This window comes from Hippopotamus amphibius, chromosome 6 (genome assembly GCF_030028045.1).
Source record: "Hippopotamus amphibius kiboko isolate mHipAmp2 chromosome 6, mHipAmp2.hap2, whole genome shotgun sequence".
NCBI classification, from domain to species: domain Eukaryota; kingdom Metazoa; phylum Chordata; class Mammalia; order Artiodactyla; family Hippopotamidae; genus Hippopotamus; species Hippopotamus amphibius.
In genome coordinates, this window is record NC_080191.1 from 55589609 (window position 1) to 55608762 (window position 19154).

General features: G+C 38.5%; 1 protein-coding gene across 1 annotated transcript in view; it reads right to left on the reverse strand.

The window, feature by feature from the left end:
* Positions 1-19154, reverse strand: part of SYNE1 (spectrin repeat containing nuclear envelope protein 1) — a 341186-nt gene that overhangs the window by 64074 nt on the left and 257958 nt on the right. Inside the window, exons 118-124 of the mRNA XM_057737764.1 lie at positions 19000-19154; positions 18455-18602; positions 16408-16502; positions 13382-13616; positions 10619-10813; positions 6931-7056; positions 3618-3773 (exon numbers count right to left, since the gene is read on the reverse strand). Of these exons, the coding sequence (XP_057593747.1) occupies positions 3618-3773; positions 6931-7056; positions 10619-10813; positions 13382-13616; positions 16408-16502; positions 18455-18602; positions 19000-19154 (1110 nt within the window). The remainder of the gene's footprint in view (positions 1-3617; positions 3774-6930; positions 7057-10618; positions 10814-13381; positions 13617-16407; positions 16503-18454; positions 18603-18999) is intronic.

The window sequence follows — 19154 nt, forward strand, 5'->3', positions numbered from 1 at the left end:
ATAGGAACACACTACTTGGTCTTTCACAGAGGGATTATGCCATGTTTCACTAAAGTTTTTAACTTTTGAAATGAGACAGGCACAAGCTCGTTTCCTTTTGCGGTTTCATACTTGACAAAAGTTCTCCGGAAACACTAGCTCGAGAAGCAGTAACTGATCTGTATTTCTCCTTACAGTTGTATCCTGGCACCTTTGGTATCAAGACACGTGACTAAACTCTTGACACTTTAAATGGTTTTGTTTAGACTGAAGTACTGTGAGACAAGTATGCTTGAGCTTCATGCCTTGACACACTCAATATAGAAAGTTTCTAGAAACACCATGTTTCTGCTTCCTCTTTTTTTTTTAACTTGTCTTAGTCCACTCACAGGTGCAAGGTATTAATCTCTTTACAGCATGTCATATGATCAACAGGAGCTTTCAAAATGTATTCTAAACAGACTGTTGCCTAGACATATTTAGGTCTGGTGAGCAATTTTACGACATACAAACTTTGCTTTTCTTTTTTCCTTTCCTATATTTAGTGAGCTACAAGTGATACATAACATTGTGTAAGTTTAAGATGTACAACATGAGGATTTGATATTCATATATATTGTGAAATGATTACCACAAGGTTAATTAACACCTCTGTCACCTCACATAATTACTATTATTTGCTGTGTGGTAAGAACATTTAAGATCTACTCTGTTAGCAACTTTCAAGTGTATAATCCAGTCTGCTAACTATGGTCCCCAAGCTGGACGTTAGATCCCTGGAACTTACTCATCTTGTAACTGGAAACCTGTATCCTTTGTACCTTGGTGGCATTCTTACATAGTACCAGTTTTTCTAAATCAAAAAGTATTGCATAATCACAATCTTCTTACCCTCTGAAATATTCAGAAACCTTGTCATTATTTTACATTTAGAGGAAAGTAAGATATAAATGTCCTAAAGTCCCATCTTAATAATCAACAGTACAAATGAACACTCAGCTATTCTAAGCACTGGAGATGCAAATAAAGGGGTTTGTTCTCAAGGGCTTCATCGTCTTGAAATCACGTCACAAGGAAAAAAAAAAGAAGGAGGAGGAAGAGGAAGAGGAGGAGGGGGAGGAGGAGGAAGAGAAGGGGGGGGAGGAGGAGGAGAAGAAGAAGAAGAAAGGAACAATGCACTGTCAGATGATGGCATAGACCAGAAGGGAAATGGGCATTCGGAGGAACAGAGGTCTGAACATTTGAAACAGTGGCATCACAGAAGTGCTGGAATTCAAGAGAAGAGGATAGGTTAGAAAATCAGAAAGGAAGGAATGGTCTAGGCAAGAAGTCTAGGAAGAATGGCCTGAACAAGGTCTTGGGCTAAAGAAGTTCATGGCAGGTTTGGGAAGGAAATGGAAGCCCATATCTAAAGTGTTACCTCTCTAAAAGCTTTACAGACACCAATTAGAGAAATGGATTTAGTCTAATTCATTTCACGTAATATGCTTAAAAGTACTGTCAGCAAGTAGTACTAGAATTTTCTCAATTTTAAGAAATACAGATGAATAAAGCTCACAAGGGGAACTGAACATGGTTGTGATCATTTTCCAATGCCTGTACCCACCAAATCTCTTTCATTTATATATGCTATGACAAAATCTTTACATTAAAAAGTATACACTCGTTTACTGGATGGTACTGATTTTGGATTGAAGATCTCAGAAAAGAATAAAGCGTGATGAACATCATCATGTGCCACGTATGTTTCTCACTGTGTTCACTGAGAATACAGGACTCTGGGAAAAGTGGCCAAGTTAATTTTGAATGCAGATGATGAAAATCATCTCTTACAATTCTTTCTTTTAAAAGCACACATACACAAACACACACCAACACGAAAGTGTTCACACCTTTACCAAGGGTGCGCCAGAGTTTTTCTCTAGTTCATCCTTCCAACACCTGCTTTTCCCCAGCCAGGTCCTCTCTCTGCTCTCTTCCTGTGCCTTTTTCAAGGTGCAACCTTGTCTAACACATCCACTTTCTCCCTCTACACCAAGCTGTCTCTTCCACCCCGATCTCAGCATTCAATTCAAGATTTATGCAGTTCAACAAACATTTCCTTTATTCTCTTCAATCTACACTGCCCTTAGTTTGCTTACATTTTTATACATTGTTTTACTTTGTTTATAACTGGTTTTCCTCTTCACTGTATAGGTTCTTCTGGACTGATTTTAGTCTCAGCTCAACTGTAAACTATTATAAGTGGTAGCGACATCTAAGATAGCTTGTGAAACTCACAATAATTAATGTGACTGATTCATTTAACAAATATGCATCATAACCTATTTTGTGCCAGGCAAGGCAATCCAGGTACAGGAAGGAACATGACAGACAGTTCCTGTTTCCTGAAGGGTATGATCTCAAGGTCATCAGTCGGAGCCATTCTTCACTTGTGGGCCTTTTATTCCTCTTCGCCTTGAATGTCCACTTCTTGCCACTTCAGCATTCTTTCCCCTTCATTTCCAAATCAAGACCCAATCTGGATCTCTCTGAAGATACCATGCACATAGGACTTCCTAGGTGGTGCAGTGGTTAAGAATCCGCCTGCCAATGCAGCGGACATGGGTGCGATCTCTGCTCCAGGAAGATCCCACATGCCTTGGAGCAACTAAGCCCGTGCGCCACAACTATTGAGCTTGTGCTCTAGAGCCCGAGAACCACAACTATGAGCCTGTGTGCCACAGCTGCTGAAGCACGCCTAGAACCCATGCTCCGCAACAAGAGAAGCCACAGTGATGAGAAGCCTGAGCACCACGACGAAGGGTAGCCCCCACTCGCTGCAACTAGAGAAAGCCCGCACACAGCAACAAAAACCCAACACAGCCAATAAATAAATAAATAAATAAATTTATAAGAAAAAAAAAGATGATGTGCACATAGAACGTACTTACTAAATGAATAAAGTATGGCTAAAAATGCCATACACCCGTGAATTATGAAGAAATAACTATGGCAAATTACAGCAATAATAACATTAAATGTGCAAAACCACTGACAGTATTAGCTAAAACTGCATATAAAACCATGTTTTTTCATGTTTAAGGTATGAAAGAGACCACCAATATCTACCTAGTAAAACCACATCTATGAACCACAAAACTATTTCCTCTTAAAAATATTTTGACAGCCAGTGAAAGAAAAAGCAAGAGAGTCCAGTTTGGACGTGTTGAAAATATAGTGTTAAGATATAATTGTCTTATATATACACTACCAACTGTAAAATAGATAGCTAGTGGGAAGTAGCTGTATAACAAAGGGAGATCAACTCGATGATGGGTGATGCCTTAGAGGGCCAGGACAGGGAGGGTGGGAGGGAGTCGCAGGAGGGAGGGGATATGGGGATATATGTATAAATACAGCTGATTCACTTTGGTGTACCTCAAAAGCTGGTACAAAAGTGTAAAGCAATTATATTCCAATAAAGAGCTTAAAAAAAAAAGATATAATTGTCTTAATCTGAAGCATTCTTGTAATAAGCAGAGTTTTCCTCTATCCAAATGGGATGGGTCCAAATGGGGACACAGCCACAGACATTTCAAATCATTGTCTGGTTCTCTGCCTTTCTGAGCAGATGCTGAATCTAGAGTTTGTCTCACCTGGTGGCATAGTTCTTCCCACTGCCTTTGCAGAAGCTCCATGCGTTCGTTAAGGATGGAGATATCGTCTGCACTGATGTAGGCACAGACAGCGTCCTTCAGCAGCGTCAGCTGTGCGAAGTCATCTGTCCAGCTCCCAACTGCATTTTCCAGTTCCTAGATTTAAAAAAAAAGGCACAAAACTTGAATACCCATGGGCATCTATCATCAACAATTTCTGAGGTGTATTTGGAATCACCTCTTGATGTCATTACTTTTCCATCCCATTTTATCTGAACATCCAACTTGGCAACTACTTATGTGCTTCCTACATAATCTGACAATTTGCCAGGTTCTTCTGATATAATACCAGGTTGCTTGCGGAATCTTTCCTAATGGGAAATGGAAATCTACTTCCTATTTCACTGATTGTTTCTGATCATCTTTTCCAGTTCAAGTTTCATCACTACATTGATCTTCCTTATTTTTAAACCAACTTCATAGAATCCTTTACCTTTGTGTCAAGTTACTGATCACGTTAATGAAATATTTTTAGAAAACCCAAACTACTAGATTTAACTGTCATCTTCAAAGACTATCAGTTGCTACATTCTGTGATACAGACTTACAATGTAGCAACTGAAAGGATCTGTTGCTCTTACTACCCAACTTAAAACAATGGACTGGATACGTTTTCTTCAGGAGAAGAGATTCCTTTAAGTTACTGGAAAAAATATGTATTTTCTCCTTTTGGGGAATGATTTAAGGAAAAAAGTCATATAACAATATCTGAATGAGTTGACAACAGTTTTTGCAATGCTTTGAACAGATGACTAGTTTTACCATTTGTACAGCTTTCTTTTTGCCAGCTGTTGATGTTTTTAGATTCCAGCTAGTTTTGTACATGAATGGAGTATTTCACATGGCTTTTCCCATCTCTTTTTGTCTCTTCATACAGGAGACAAGTTGCCAAAGGCAAAGGCAATTAAAAGTCTTTCTGAGGCTAACTTCTCAGGCAATTTAAGCAAACTAGTTTTAGCCTGAATTTTCTAGGTAATTGCTTTGTTTTGCTGCTAAGGTGGTTTGGGGAAGAGTAGCAGAGAGCCGGACCAAAATGCATCCTTCTGATCTCAAAACTTAATAGCAGGGTATGTTTGTAACTGTTGTGTATTTTGGGAAATGAGGTCCCATGGTAACAGTATTTGGCTGAAAGACTAAACCATCCAGGTGTATTAAATATGCAGCATTTCCGTTTATATCTGTAGACATATTAAATTGTCATATCAATGTAAAGATTTTCCTCTTTTTATACCAATTTTCAACCCTCACCCCCCCCAACTCAAACATCAGATTTGGTGTATGGGTTAAAAAAGAAACACAACCTCCAAAAACTAACTGTTTCAGACTCATGGACTCCATTTTAGATGTTTGTGTGATTTTTATCACACATACCTTTGGATTCAGGAAACCCTGATATTTACTAACTTTGAAAAGGTACTGAAAGTCTAGCTGCCTCACTTTTCACATCTGTAGCAGGGAAACAACAGACTGTCCTCACGAACTTGCATTCATGCCAACTGAGATAACACTGGTTAGTCACTGGCACACAGGAGGAGCCCAGTATATGCCCATTCTTACGTGTTGAAAGTTTTCTTTAATCATTTGTCATAAATTCACAGTCACAGACTTAAAACAAATTCCATTTAATGTTTGCATACTACTGAATTTATACCTCAAGATAATATTTTACTCCTTTACCATCCATGATGTAAAGTATGCTACCTTTAAATCTGCTTCTTTCAAGATTCAAAGTTCATCCTTACATTTTAATATTAAAGAAAATTTATGTCCACACTTTTCATGATTTCTAGATTTCTTTAAAAATTAATTTATCTTAATGGCTTATGACTTAGCCCAAGTGAAGCAGAGAACTTCAGATCAAAATCCAAATCATTTGTCTGTGTGAAGTTTTAAACAGAATTACTCCAGTGCAGTAATTTACAAATGACTTTGAGGACACGAAGATGTGTTATTTGGGGGGAAAAAATCTACTTTAAAGATAGTTTTGATTTGGTCTGCATACTGCTCAGGCATTCCACTTGGATACACAGGGGGAATGGAATAAGTCCTACAGACACTAAATCATGTTGGTCTCAGTGAGCTCCCTATGCAGGGAGGGGTCCGTATTAGCTCCTGATTTGCTTCCAAGTGCCATTTGAAGTGTTGACCATAATATTTATTTATTTACAAAATTTTATTTATTTATTTATTATTTATTTGGCTGCACTGGGTCTTCATTGCTGCATTTGGGCTTTCTGTAGTTGCAGCAAGCGGGGGTTACTCTTCGTTGCTGGGCTTCTCACTTTGGGGGCTTCTCTTATTGAAGAGCACAGGCTCTAGCTGCAAGGGGTTCAGCAGTTCCTTTGCTTTGGCAGGTGGATTCTTAACCACTGCGCCATCAGGGAAGTCCCTGATCATAATCTTTAAATAGTTAGGGCCCTGAGTACCCAAAGGACTGTGTGTTTCCATGCAGTAACTGAAATCGGCTACTTATAGTTCCTGCTTTTCTTACAGGGAGAGCCTGGATGACAGGGTATTCTCCAACGGCCACCGTCTGTAGAATTTCCAGGTTGCTGAGCCTCACTCTTTTTTCTGTGAACTAGACTCTTTTAGAATGACTCCAGTGTGGATGCTTTAAAAAGATTGTTTTCATTGCTCTTAACCTAGGTGTTATTTATTTATTTTTAAAATTTATTTATTTATTTTATTTTTTATTTATTGGCTGCATTGGGTCTTCGTTGTTGCGCCCGGGGTTTCTCTAGTTGCAGACAGCGAGGGGGCTACTCTTCATTGCAGTATGCCAGCTTCTTATTGCAGTGGCTTCTTTTGTTGTGAGCACGGACTCTAGGCTCGTAAGCTTCAGTAGTTGCAGCTCGTGGGCTCAGTAGTTGTGGCTCATGGGATTAGTTTTTCCGCGGCATGTGGGATCTTCCCAGACCAGGGCTCGAACCCATGTCCCCTGCATTGGCAGGCGGATTCTTAACCTCAGCGCCACCAGGGAAGTCCCTTAACCTAGTTTTAAAATATCTTTTAATGTTGTATCTTACGTTTTGATTTACTTACTCAAGGTAATCCATAAACTAGTCTATAATTTCATTAACTGCAATAAATCCAAACCAAGTTTCACCAGAGTTGTCTGCCCTAATGCAAAATACCAGAAACTTTCACCTACATGTAGACGTTCACAGTAGGTTGGCTGAATTATGCTTTCAAGGGCGTGATTACACTAGAAGCACAGGTGGATGACAGTTAAAAGCTCAATCCAGCGATTTACCTTGCAACGCATCTGCTCTGTGTGGAGCTCTTCGTGGTGATCTGGTAGAGGCTGGGAAAGCCTCTTTTTGAAGGTTCGTAGTTTCTCTAGAGAATCAGCTATTCCGTTCTCGCATTTTTCCCAGTCCTGTAATGGGAAGAGAAAGAAATTTCATGGATTTTTAAGGAGTAGGAAATTGGGAAACAAGAAAACCTCTCTTCTCAATCCCCAGAGAAAGAATTAAAATTACACTGATGAATACTGTGAAGGTGTCCACACCCATGCCATGGGAGGCAGCATCAGAAGAGCTGAGTTCTAAACTGGACGTTTCTCATTTTCTGGGTTACTTCAAGCAGGTAATGCACTATGTGTTCCTTATGAAAATCGAAACAATACAAACTCTCCGTAATTGTATTAAAGGATTAAAGGAAATGATGGGTATCAAGACACCAAGTACAATGCCCAGAACATTATGGGTACTCAAAAATGTTATCTGAATCCAAATCTGTCTGCAGAGGTGAGAGTGTAACCACCGTACTTTGCCTCTTTCCTAACTCTACCCATAACTGCACTAAGTCTACACTATCTTACTGTACTATAAAGGACAGAAAAGAGGCTATGGAATCTCTTTCAGGGTGAAAACACATATAGGTAAGAGAAACGATAGGAAATGCAAAAATAATATAACCCTGACTCTGATTCAATTCAATATATAAAATAGCATGGGTCACTTAGATTTGAATTGTTACAGAGGTAGAAACATATAACTATAAAAAGCATGGCATTTGACTGGCTTTCTCTTCACAGTACTGAAACATATGTAACAAAGGGCTAAATGTATAAAACAAAAAAACCTATCCAAAGCAAAAAAGTAGAGGAAGAGAGAGACTGCACAGTTTTTAAAATGTACACCTTGTATGCCAGATACTGATCAGTGCTCTGAAGGATAGAGCAATGGTGTGGAATGTGCTAGATCTCTATCTACTGACAAAAGAAAACATGCGTGATGTGGCTGTGTTTTGGAAGGTTACACATCAAAGGTAACAACAGTTACCTCTGGGGAAGAGCCTAGGATTTGGGTGGTGGTGTAGGGGAAATCTCATTTTTTACTCTCTATACTTCAATTATAATCTAAATTTCTTTTCAGACACATGTACTTCTCACGTAATTAAAAAAGCAAAGGAAAAAAAAATGAGAGGAACCATGATGGAGACGATTCTTTATGGCATCCTATCTACAAATTAGCCCACATCTGGTGTCTCGGTGCCAATTAAATTCAACTAAACAAATCCCCCCCAATTCCTGGTCTCCCCCTCCCCAGTAACCCTCTTCTCAATTAAATTAAATTCCTGAGCTCCAAAGAGAGTCAACTTGAGTTGCGTTTAGTAGTTAGCCTGGTGCCAAATCCCAATGCATTTCCCTTTACATTCTCCCTCTGTCATCTTTCATCACTGCTCTTTTCCTGCCTGGGTTCTTTCTGTCTTCTCTCCTGATGCCTTATTTTCAGCACAGCAACGCACAGATGCTATTTCAACTGTTTTCATTAAGACGTGTTGGCTACAGTGTCTCCTTGCTCATAATGTCTTTTGGTTTCTAAATGAACTGAGAGTTTGGCCCAATGTTCTCATTTCTCTTTAAAATTCCTTCAGGGAACTTCCTAGAGTACATAACCTCATCCCCTCTTCCCGTTCACCAGAAAGAACAAAAACAAAACTCAGAAGAACAAAAGCCCCAAATGTCTATTTTGGACAGATCTGTTGCAATTCCCATTTATTAAAATATCTCGGTGTTCCCAGGCTACACTTAGTTCATCAACGCTAAGCTCAGAGAGGGTAGACAAAAGATCCTCTTTCTGCTTAAACTGAACAGCATTCTCAATTAAATCATCACACACTCTGAAATCTCTCAACACACAGGTAAGAAATGTTCATCGATCTAAAAGAGAAGAGGTCAGCCTTTTATTCTTCCTAACGAAATTAAGAGGCGATGGTGAAGCAGGTAAACATGCGGGGCATAGAATTATAATGACTGTATTTTTGGCATATTTACTCAGCATTTAATTAAAAACTAAAAACATGTAAGCATTATAGCTACAGTGAAAAGATACAGTAAAATGAGGCTGTATAAACATTAGAATTTAGCTCCATAAATTCCTTCTTAGGCAAATAGGATCTAGCGTATGATCCAAAAGAAAATAAAACTTTAACAAGAGAATAGGGATTTCCCTTTCCAAGGATGGCTTAGATTCTGAAGCTATAACCAGTTCTTTTTACTACATGAATTAAAAGGAAATTACTAAATGTTATGGCCTGCAAACATCTATCAAAGTGGATGTTTTATATATCAACAGACTGACAAAGCAAATGCAGTGACGCAGCCATCTTGCCTTATTGTCTTAGAAATGTGTCCAAAAATCAATCACAAATAAAGAAAAATATATGATTAACATGTTCTCTACAGAATGATTTACAATGTGTTTAATCATTTCCTGAAAGCAAAAAAAAAAAAAAAAAGAAGGGAAAAGAATCAAAGCATATTGTATTACTGATGAATTGTGCTGTGTGCAAATAATGGTTCTCCAACATATATTGGGTGGCATTTTTTGATTGATTGCTTCCTACACAGAAGGTAACACATTATTAAATAAAATTCAGTAGAATAAACCCAATGAGTGTGCATACTTGAAGCATTCAAAAAAGCAAAATGCATTTTTTTAGCTTTAGTTATTATTTGATCCAAAAAGTGAGAGGCCAAATTTAATAGGTAATCTCATTAAAGGGTTGGTGGTTATCAACACATATAAAACTTCAGTCTTTAGTCACGTTTAATTTTAAAATGATACTAATATCAACAAAATAATTATCATCATTCACGGAGTACTCATATGTACCAGGTACTTTGATACATGATTTACTTTCATTATTTCATTAAACCCTCACTATGCCCTATGAAAGAGATGTTGTCATACCCACTTTACAGATGAGGAAACTGAGGCTTTGATAGGTTGAGTTAACTAGGTTACTTGGTTTCTTAATGGTTTTAACTTGGGCTTATCTGAGTTTAGAGTCTATGCCTTAATTCAACTGCTGATTTAATTGTCTTACATAAGGAATTGGAAAGGGAGGGAGAAAAGCATATTGCAGGAGGTCTGATAAATCTACATTTCCCTAAACTTGCTGTGAGATCAGCACGCTATCTGTATCCAACTAAAGGCTTAATATACCTCCTGGAGATATTATCTCACAGCAACTTGCTTGGATAAGCTAAGATCAAATCAAGAGCATCTTCTTGGATAGGCTTTTCCCTGCTATAAAAGAAGAGATCTCAATCTTGAAAACCACTTTAGAGCCTTAGATTAGGGAGTGGAATCTAGCTTTGCATTCCTGTGTGGATTTATAAAGTCATCTCATGGCTTCTGGCTTAGCACTGGCCATGAATCACAATTCATGCTTGGATGGTCTTTACTAGACTTAAAACTATTCTGTTGGGGGATTTTCCTGAAAGACAAACTGCTGAAAATTGGGAAACTTTCCTAGTTCATGCAAGACAGGACAAAGTCTTAAATATGACACAGGGGATCAAAATACTGCAGGGTCTGACATAACGATCTGCATTATTTGATTTGCAGGATAAGAACGCTGAGCAGCACAACTATGAAAGCACTTTTTTAAACTGCGTAAGGCCTGTAGGAGGAAAGAGCTGAACTTACTTGCAACAGGAAGGCCAGTTTTTTCCTCTGCTCCTCCAGACGCGCACTGGCGGACTTCCATTTCTCTTGTATTTCAGCGAGTTCGGCCTGCAAGGCAGCCTCGGCCCCACCGTCAGCTGAGAGCAGGAGCTGCTGGCCAGCCTCCACGGTGAGGATGTAGCTGCCTTGCTGTCGCAGGAACACTTTTTCTTTGAACTGAAAGGAACCGTAGATTTTTACTTTCTCATTCTTCTCTTCACCATTTCCCCGTTCTAAGTATTTTTAAATAATCCTAAATTTTTGCATACATAACAGGCAGTCTTTTTTCCAAAAAGCTTTACGAACCCAGTACTTTGGGTCTGAGTGAAGCAGCGTATAAATACATGAGAATTCCAGAGAGAGGGCTTAGTTTCTGCTCCCGAGATAAACACAATCATGATGCAATACGAAAACTGCTCTATGAGATGCAGTTGAGATGATGCACAGGGGCACAGAGGGACATCTGACCCATGTGGGGTGCACAGGGAGGCTTCTTCAAGAGGTGAAAGCTTTGTGAGTCTTAAAAGACATAGGAACACAACCAGATTAAGCAGGATCTGGTGTGATGAGGGCCAGGAGTCAGGGAGAGGACATCTTCTACACAGAGAAATGAGGTTGGGCAAATTCGCTCCACAGGAAAACTATGATGGATTCAGGGTCCCAGACTTGGTTTTCAGTGGCTGGAATGTAGGATGTCTATAAGAGACAGGCAGAAGATGAAGCCAGACCACACCTTGCACATACGAGGGTGGGTCAAAAATTATCCGCACTCTGGGTATATTAAAACTTCTGTTGGCCGCATTGTCTTATCAGCCTTTTTCATTCAAGGCTACTGTCTCCCCAGTCACTGCTGTGTAGGTATGAATGTGTTACATCAGTTCATGTGTAACTGCGGTGCGAGCAAAAATGGATGCCCCACTTGTGATGTGCATGAAAGAAGAGCAGTGTGCAGTGATTCATTTTTTGTGGTCTGAGGGAGTTGTGATTTTGTATGACAACGCACATCCACACACTTCTACCCACATTGTCGACACTCTGCAAAAACTTCATTCTGAGGTGCTAAAGCATCCTCCCGATAATCCTGATCTTGCTCCATCGGACTTTCACCTGTTTGGTCCCCTGAAAGCAGCCCTACAAGGACGAAGATTCACTCTGATGAAGAAGTGAAGACAACAGTGTATTTGTGGCTTGCAGCTCAGCCTAAAATGAGGGAATATGAATGCTTGTTGACAGATGGACAAAGTGTATTGAAAAGCAAGGAGATTATGTTGAAAAATGATGTATTTGTCTTTTTTAAAAGTTAATTAAAATAAATTCTGCAGCCATAGTGCGGATAATTTTTGACTCACCCTCAAAATTTTGGGTTTTTTAGTAAAAGTGACAGAGATTCATGGAAGAGTATTAAGCCATTGGGTAGAAAATGGAAAGGAATAAGGCCATATATTTGATACCCTAAGAGAGGTTAGGAAGCTCTTGTCTATCTAGGCAAGAAATCATGAGCACTTAGCCTAAGGCAGTGGCAGTAGGGATGGAGACTTGAGGGATATAAGATATGGGGAGGGAGATAAAAAGAAACGTATAGCTCTAGAATGACTCTTGGGTTGCTGACTGGTAGACCAAAGAGCTGGTGATGACATTTCCTGTTTGGGCACATGGAATGGATTGATGGGAGAATGGTTAGTCCAGAGATCACAGGCTCCATTGGAACCATGGAGTATATTAAGTCTGTGATACACATAGATATAAAGCTAAAAGGGAGCTGAATACAGGAGTCGGAGGCTCAGGGGATAAATGTGATCAGAAGATACCAATTTGACCCTTCTTGGCTGGTAGGGAGTAGTGGAATCCATGTGTATAGATGAGGTTTCCCAGAAGCAAGGAGGAGAAAGGAAGCAGAGAACAATGACCTTCAAAAAAAGAGGAGTCCAGGACTTCCCTGGTGGCACAGTGGTTAAGAATCTGTCTGCCAATGCAGGGGACACGGGTTTGATCCCTCGTCCAGGAAGTTCCCACATGCCGCAGAGCAACTACGCCCATGCGCCACAACTACTGAGCCCACATGCTGCAACTACTGAAGCCTGAATGCTTGGAGCCCATGCTCCAAAACAAGAGAAGCCACCACAATGAGAAGCCCATGCACCACAATGAAGAGTAGCCCGTGCTTGCTGCAACTAGAGAAAGCCTACACACAGCAATGAAGACCCAATGCAACCAGAAAATAAGCAAATAAATTAATTAATTAAAAAAAAAAAGAGGAGCCCATGAAATATACCGGGAGGGACTGATGAGAGGGTGAGGAGGTCTCCGTATAAGAGCCTGGAATCCCAAACTCCCAGGCTGGGAAAAGTAAGTGGTACGGACAAAGGGCTCACACAGGACTGAGTCTTTCATCTTTTCTTGAATACTTAAGTTACATTGCTCATGAGTAAAATCTGTATAATCAATACCAAGTTTTCTTTTCTTTGCCATTGCCTTCCCGTCTGTGCTGAGATACACTGAGCTGCTGGGAGGCCTTGCTGGGTGAACTGGAGGCAGTCTTTGGGAGAGGCTGGGACTCACCCTACTTTCATTGCTAAATATGGACTTTGTAATGCCATCGTCTTGTATATTTCTGTTGACGGTTTGAGAACAACGTTTGTCCTCATTCCAGTGTCACTCTGGAATCCTTCTGAGGAACTGAGGCCAGGGTAAAGTGTGAGCGGAAATACAAAAGAGGTTTAAAAAACAGCCTGTTTTGCACCTTACCTGCACTTCATCAAAGAGGGTCCTTGCTTGCTGCAGTGGGATTGGGACACTTCCGAGACCACTCACGGGCAGACAGGACACTTCAACCAACCATTTGCGAAGCTTTTCTGCCATCTCCCGATAGCGCTGCCACTGGCGGGTCTGGCTGTCAATGATACCCCGCCTCTGCTGGGCCCTGCGGATCACCCCCTGCCACTGATTACTGAGAAGGGTCAATTTCAGGTTGAATTCATCCCTGGTAAAGAAATAATTACATAAGGAAAACCACTGTTACCCTGGACGTAGTCACATAATCAACCCATACATACATACTCGATGACCACAAGTCCTAAGAGGTGATCCAGGGCAGAGGTTTTCATACATCACGCCATGATCTGTTATCAGGTCTACTGAAAGTAATTTAAAAAATTAATAACAATTAAGCTATCAGTGTTTGCAAATGGTTCGTGTTCATGTCTCAGCACAGGTGGAAGACATATCTGTAAGGTCCCTGTTGTTTACCGTGCATGAGAGGGGACAGAGTGTAGGGCGGCAGCTACCAGGGGAATGGCTCACTGGACATGCCCGTCGCAATGTACATAGCATGTGACAGCATCCTGTGCACGCAACAGCAGGAGAAAATGGGAGCCCAGCTTACTTACAACCTCTGTCTTCAGCTACAATTATAAGCCACTTTGGATGAACAAAACTGGGTTATTTTAGCTAGCATCATAAACCACTTGAATGAAATTATGTTATTTAAAAGTATTTTTAAAAACTGTACTCCATAAACTCTCAATATTCCCTCACAATAGACCACCCTTATCTTTAGCAAATTATTTCACATACTAATCCAAAGCATCCCTTCTACGTTTTAAGCCCACTTCACTTGTTCTTAGAAAAATGAAAACTATCTAGCCATCATTTTCTGAATAAAGGTTGTGCATATACTTAGAGATATTAAATTTTATTTACGCTTTCTCAATTTCAGGCTAACTAATCTCAGATCTTGTAGTTCGTTCTTCCTACCACTGTTTTCTACCTTTAAAAAATGTTGGTAGCTTTTTATTTTGTTTTCTTTAACATCCTACTGTGGCTTTACAACTGGCTTGTCCAGTATCAAATAGAATGATCTTTGTAGATTATAGTCTTATTCACACATTCTAGTACTAAAGTATAACATTATTTGCTCTTTCTCTATTTTACTAGTTTTGCTTTTTTTTTCCCTTTGTGGCAGGGGGTGGGGGGGGGTGGGGAGGCAGCTTCTAATCTGAATTGGATTTACTATCCTGGGTTCCTATATTCTTGACACCTCTTATTATTTAGGGCTACTATAAACTTTGACTTTGTAACCAAATGTGTTACTAAGTGCTTCTGGTTTTGAAAGGAAATTCTGATATTTACAAGCTAATTGCAGTAGAACCAAATGTGATGAATTAGGTTCATGAGACTTCCCTAAAAGTTATAAGCATCCATCATCTCTGAAAACATACAACTCCAGGGCTTGAGTATGTTCTGCAAAATGAAGAGTACCCTACATATTGCTTCTCAATAAGCTAGCCATCCAGAGCCTCCTTGGAGCTTTCATCCTCACTTTGTAGAACCAATCAATTCTGAGCTATCTGACAGCATTGGGAACTACTCAAAATATGACACTGGGCTCAATGCTGAACTTGAACTCTCAAAAACAAAATGTATAAACAAACTTTTAAAACACAATACATTTGTAATCTAGGACCTTCCTGTTTGTCAACGTGCTCTCATTCGAATTTCTTTTTTTCACTCGCAACTTTCAAAATTGTCCTCGGGTCCAATCCTCCCATTTTCATCTCTTTGGTGTTTTTCCCTGCTAACATTTAAAATTTAATAGATGTTGGCCTGTGCATGAATTTTAAATTTTATTTTACTTAATGACTCAAGCTTTTATAATATTGTTACAGAGTAGGGAGGATAAAGCAAAAGATAAGTTAATTGCATTTGAATTTGTCTTATTTTGAAGGCCTTAAATTCTCAGTGAAGCTCACATTTAAGTTTGGCTTCCTTAGAATAAAATAAATATGGCATTACATTTTGTTGTTCCAAGCTTAACCATGAAAATCTTTCATGTACTTCCAAAGAAATATCCATGTAAAATGGAAATTGCTTCCAAAACATTAAAAAAAAAAAAGCTCTTAATAAAAACAATGACATTTTCTATTTTTTTTTTTTGAAAAAAACCTAAGTTAATTATAATCACAAATACTGGTCCTAAATATGGAAAAGATGTACATATGTGATAAAATAAATAAGTTTTGTATTCCAAATATCACCACAGAAGGTAATAGGGTAGAGTAAATATTGTTCCTAGGAAATGTAAATATAGGATGAAATTGCCAATTCATATGCCATAAATCTAAAGAGGAGCTAGATTTTACCACTGCGTTTTTAATACAGAGATAATCTGCTAATAAAGAGGAAGCAATGTTTCAGGTTGAGTGTAGCAAACCATTTCCAAACATGGAGGCATTATCACACTATGGGAAACCTGGCTGGTCCTGACTAAAGACCAGGTATACGAGAGGTAGGCTTGATTCTGTTGCTACTTAGTTATGTGACCTCGGTCAAATCAGTTCATGTTTTGGGGCCTTAAGTTTTCATTTGTAAATAAGAGAGATGGTCTACTGATCTCTATGCTCCTCTGAGGAATAAAATTTCTGTAATCGTGTGAGAATATCAGAAGCATCTGTTGACAAACCAGTGATACATCATTGACACAATTCATTCTGATCTGTTCATTAATTACAGACTCCTACAGACGACTAGCGAAGCTGGGCGAGGTGATTTCAAATTACTCTACGTCCTTCATGTAATATAACAGCAGTTCTTTAAAAAGATTCAATACTTAGTCATTTCAGAGATTCAGACAAGTCTTTCCTCCAATTTCTGAGGCTCCTTTGCAGTACAACCGCCTTAGGGAGATTGGCTATATGTTCTCTGATCTGCTCAGTCAAAAGAAGATGACTAATTTACTGGAACCTTTCTTCATAATAATATAGCAAAGATCCTACCTGTCATCCACTTGACCTTGTTCTAGAAGATGCTGTCCATCAACAATGATCGAATGTAAAATCTGCTGACGACTGAACATCTCTGCTTGAAACAACTGTTATTTTAAAAAAAGAAAAACATAGAGTTCCTGATTTTAACGACCAGTTCTCCAATAACTTTCCAAAAATTCTAGTTTAAGCGAGACTTTGAAAAATATTTCCAGCTGAATCAGGTGGTGTATGAAATCCTGCAGTGTAAGAATATTTTTAAGCCATCAAGATAAACTTAAAGATACAGTTTAGTTTTTGTTTACTATAACTCAGTGACTAAAAGTAGAATTATGTTTCCCTTCTTTCCTTTAAAAGCACCCAATAAAGTTAGTTAACACACAATTTGTATTCTGGTTTATTTTATATGCAGGACATGGTCCATTTTCAGACAGAGAATAGCTTAACATTTTTTAAAAAGTTGAAGAATGGGAAAAAATCCACCCATTTTATAAATTCACTGTTTTTCAATTTAACTCAGTTACTAAAACTGTTTACTTAAAAAAACTCTAAAGAAAGTCTTTCAAGTTTTCACGGTGCTTTAAACTGCTTTGTTGAGATAGAATTCTATATCATACAGTTCACCTATTTAAAGTGTACAATTTAATGGTTTTCATCATATTTACAGTTATACAACCATCAGCATAATCATTTTAGATCATTTTCATTACCCCCCAAAAACCTCTGCACTCATTAGCAATCATGCCCCATCTCCTCTCATTCCCCCAGCCCTAGGTAACCACTGATCTATTTTCTGTCTCTATGGCTTTGCCTACTCTGGACATTTCATATAAATGGAATTGGGTAATTCACTGTCTTTTGTGACTGGCTTTGTTCCTCTTAGCATCATGTTTTCAAGGTAGGTCCATGTTGCAGTATGTATGAGTACTGTGTTGCTTTTTATTGCTGGATAGTATTCCAGTGAATGGATATGCCACATTTTATTTTATCCATCATCAGTTAGTGGATATTTGGGTCAAAAGTTTCACTTTGGGGCTATTACGAATAATGCTGCAATGAACAAAATTCTGGTACAAGCTTTTGTGTGGACATATATTTCCCTTTCTCCTGAGTGTAAACCTAGGAGTGGAATTACTGAGTCACATGGTAATTCTGTGCTTAACGTTTTAAGGAACTGCCAAACTGTTTTCCAAAGTAGCTTCACCATTTTACATTCCCACCAGAAATGCATGAGGCTTCCAATTTCTCTATTGCCTCATCAGAACTTGTTCTCTTTCATTGTAGCCATCCTAGTGGGTGTGAAGTGCTATCTCACTTTAGTTTTGATTCATTGTATTTTACTTCTTCATTGGTCGACTCTGTAAAACTGAACTTAAAAATACCTTACACATATTTAAAATTCTCTATTTTTAAAAATTTAAGCAAAATGCCTTAAAATTTGTTTCATTCCCCTTTAAGTCCAGCATTAAGCTTTTCTCTGCTTTAGGTGTATCCGATCTCTCCAGTAGTGTATATTGCATAAACACATGGAGCAACTTAGTTACACCAGTAAATAGCAAAATAGAAACTAACAGCAAATTGATTAATTTGCTTTTTGTATCTAATTCTCTCTCTCTCGATGTTCCTTGAGAAATTTGATCAAGAGATACACTTGGAGATATTTGGTAGCTTGATTTCCTAGTATAAAACATGTATAAGCTTTTTAAAGAACTCACAATTTTTATTTATCAAAGACTTAATCAAAGCATAATCTCTTAAGCAACTAGCCTTGGCAATATTAGTGTAGTCTGTAACTCAACTTGCAAATTATTTTACCACAGTACTTGCAGGGTATTGAAGCCTGCCCCATGCTTATACGCAACTATGGAACAAAGACTGGACTGCATTTCTGTGATTAAGATATCAAAACTTCAAGTTGAAGAAAGAAAGCAAAAACCATGCACACATTTAAACAAATTCAGCACATAGTATAGGACTTTCACTCTTCAATGGCATTTTGCAGCATCTTCCTAAAGCTTAAAACTATTTTATCACCCAAAAATGTACTGGCATAACTTACCTCATGTGCTCTCTGCTGCTCCAAAAGATGCTGATAATTGCCTGAAATCTCCACTGCTAACTTCTGTTCCGTTTGAATGAGGAATTCCATCCATGTTTCACATTTTTCCAAGAAAGTCTGATGTTGTAGCAAAAATGACTGTAACTTACTGATAGAATGAAGGAAAAAGAATAATGGCCATGTTGTTGCTTTTTTCTTATACCTTCAGCATATAAAACTAGATTAAATATTCTCTGCCTCCAATTCTAATTCGACCTCCACAAAGCCTTCATGTTAGATAGTAACATCTTTTTAAAAAGAAAAAAATTTTAAAATGATAAAATTCTGCATTTTTAATATCGTCTTATAGAAAGGTTTTACTCTTTGATTAAAACAATATTCAGTACATTCAACATGGGAAATCACTCCACAATTTAAGTTTCCCACTTTCAGTTCGAATTTTGTGAGTATCATTGGAATGACCTAGAATTTACAAATATACACAAATCAGGAACTTATTTCTACTGATATATCAGAGTGGCCAAAACATCCCTGGGTTACTTTACCTGAATCTTTCTGTAGTCTGTGAGGAGATCAGAGACCAGTGCCGGTTCAGATTCTGCATCCTTTTGATTTCTTTATCATTCAGAGGTAACCTATATCCAAGCTCATTTAGACGATCCAAATCTGGGACCATGCTGCTAAATTTTAGCATCTGTGC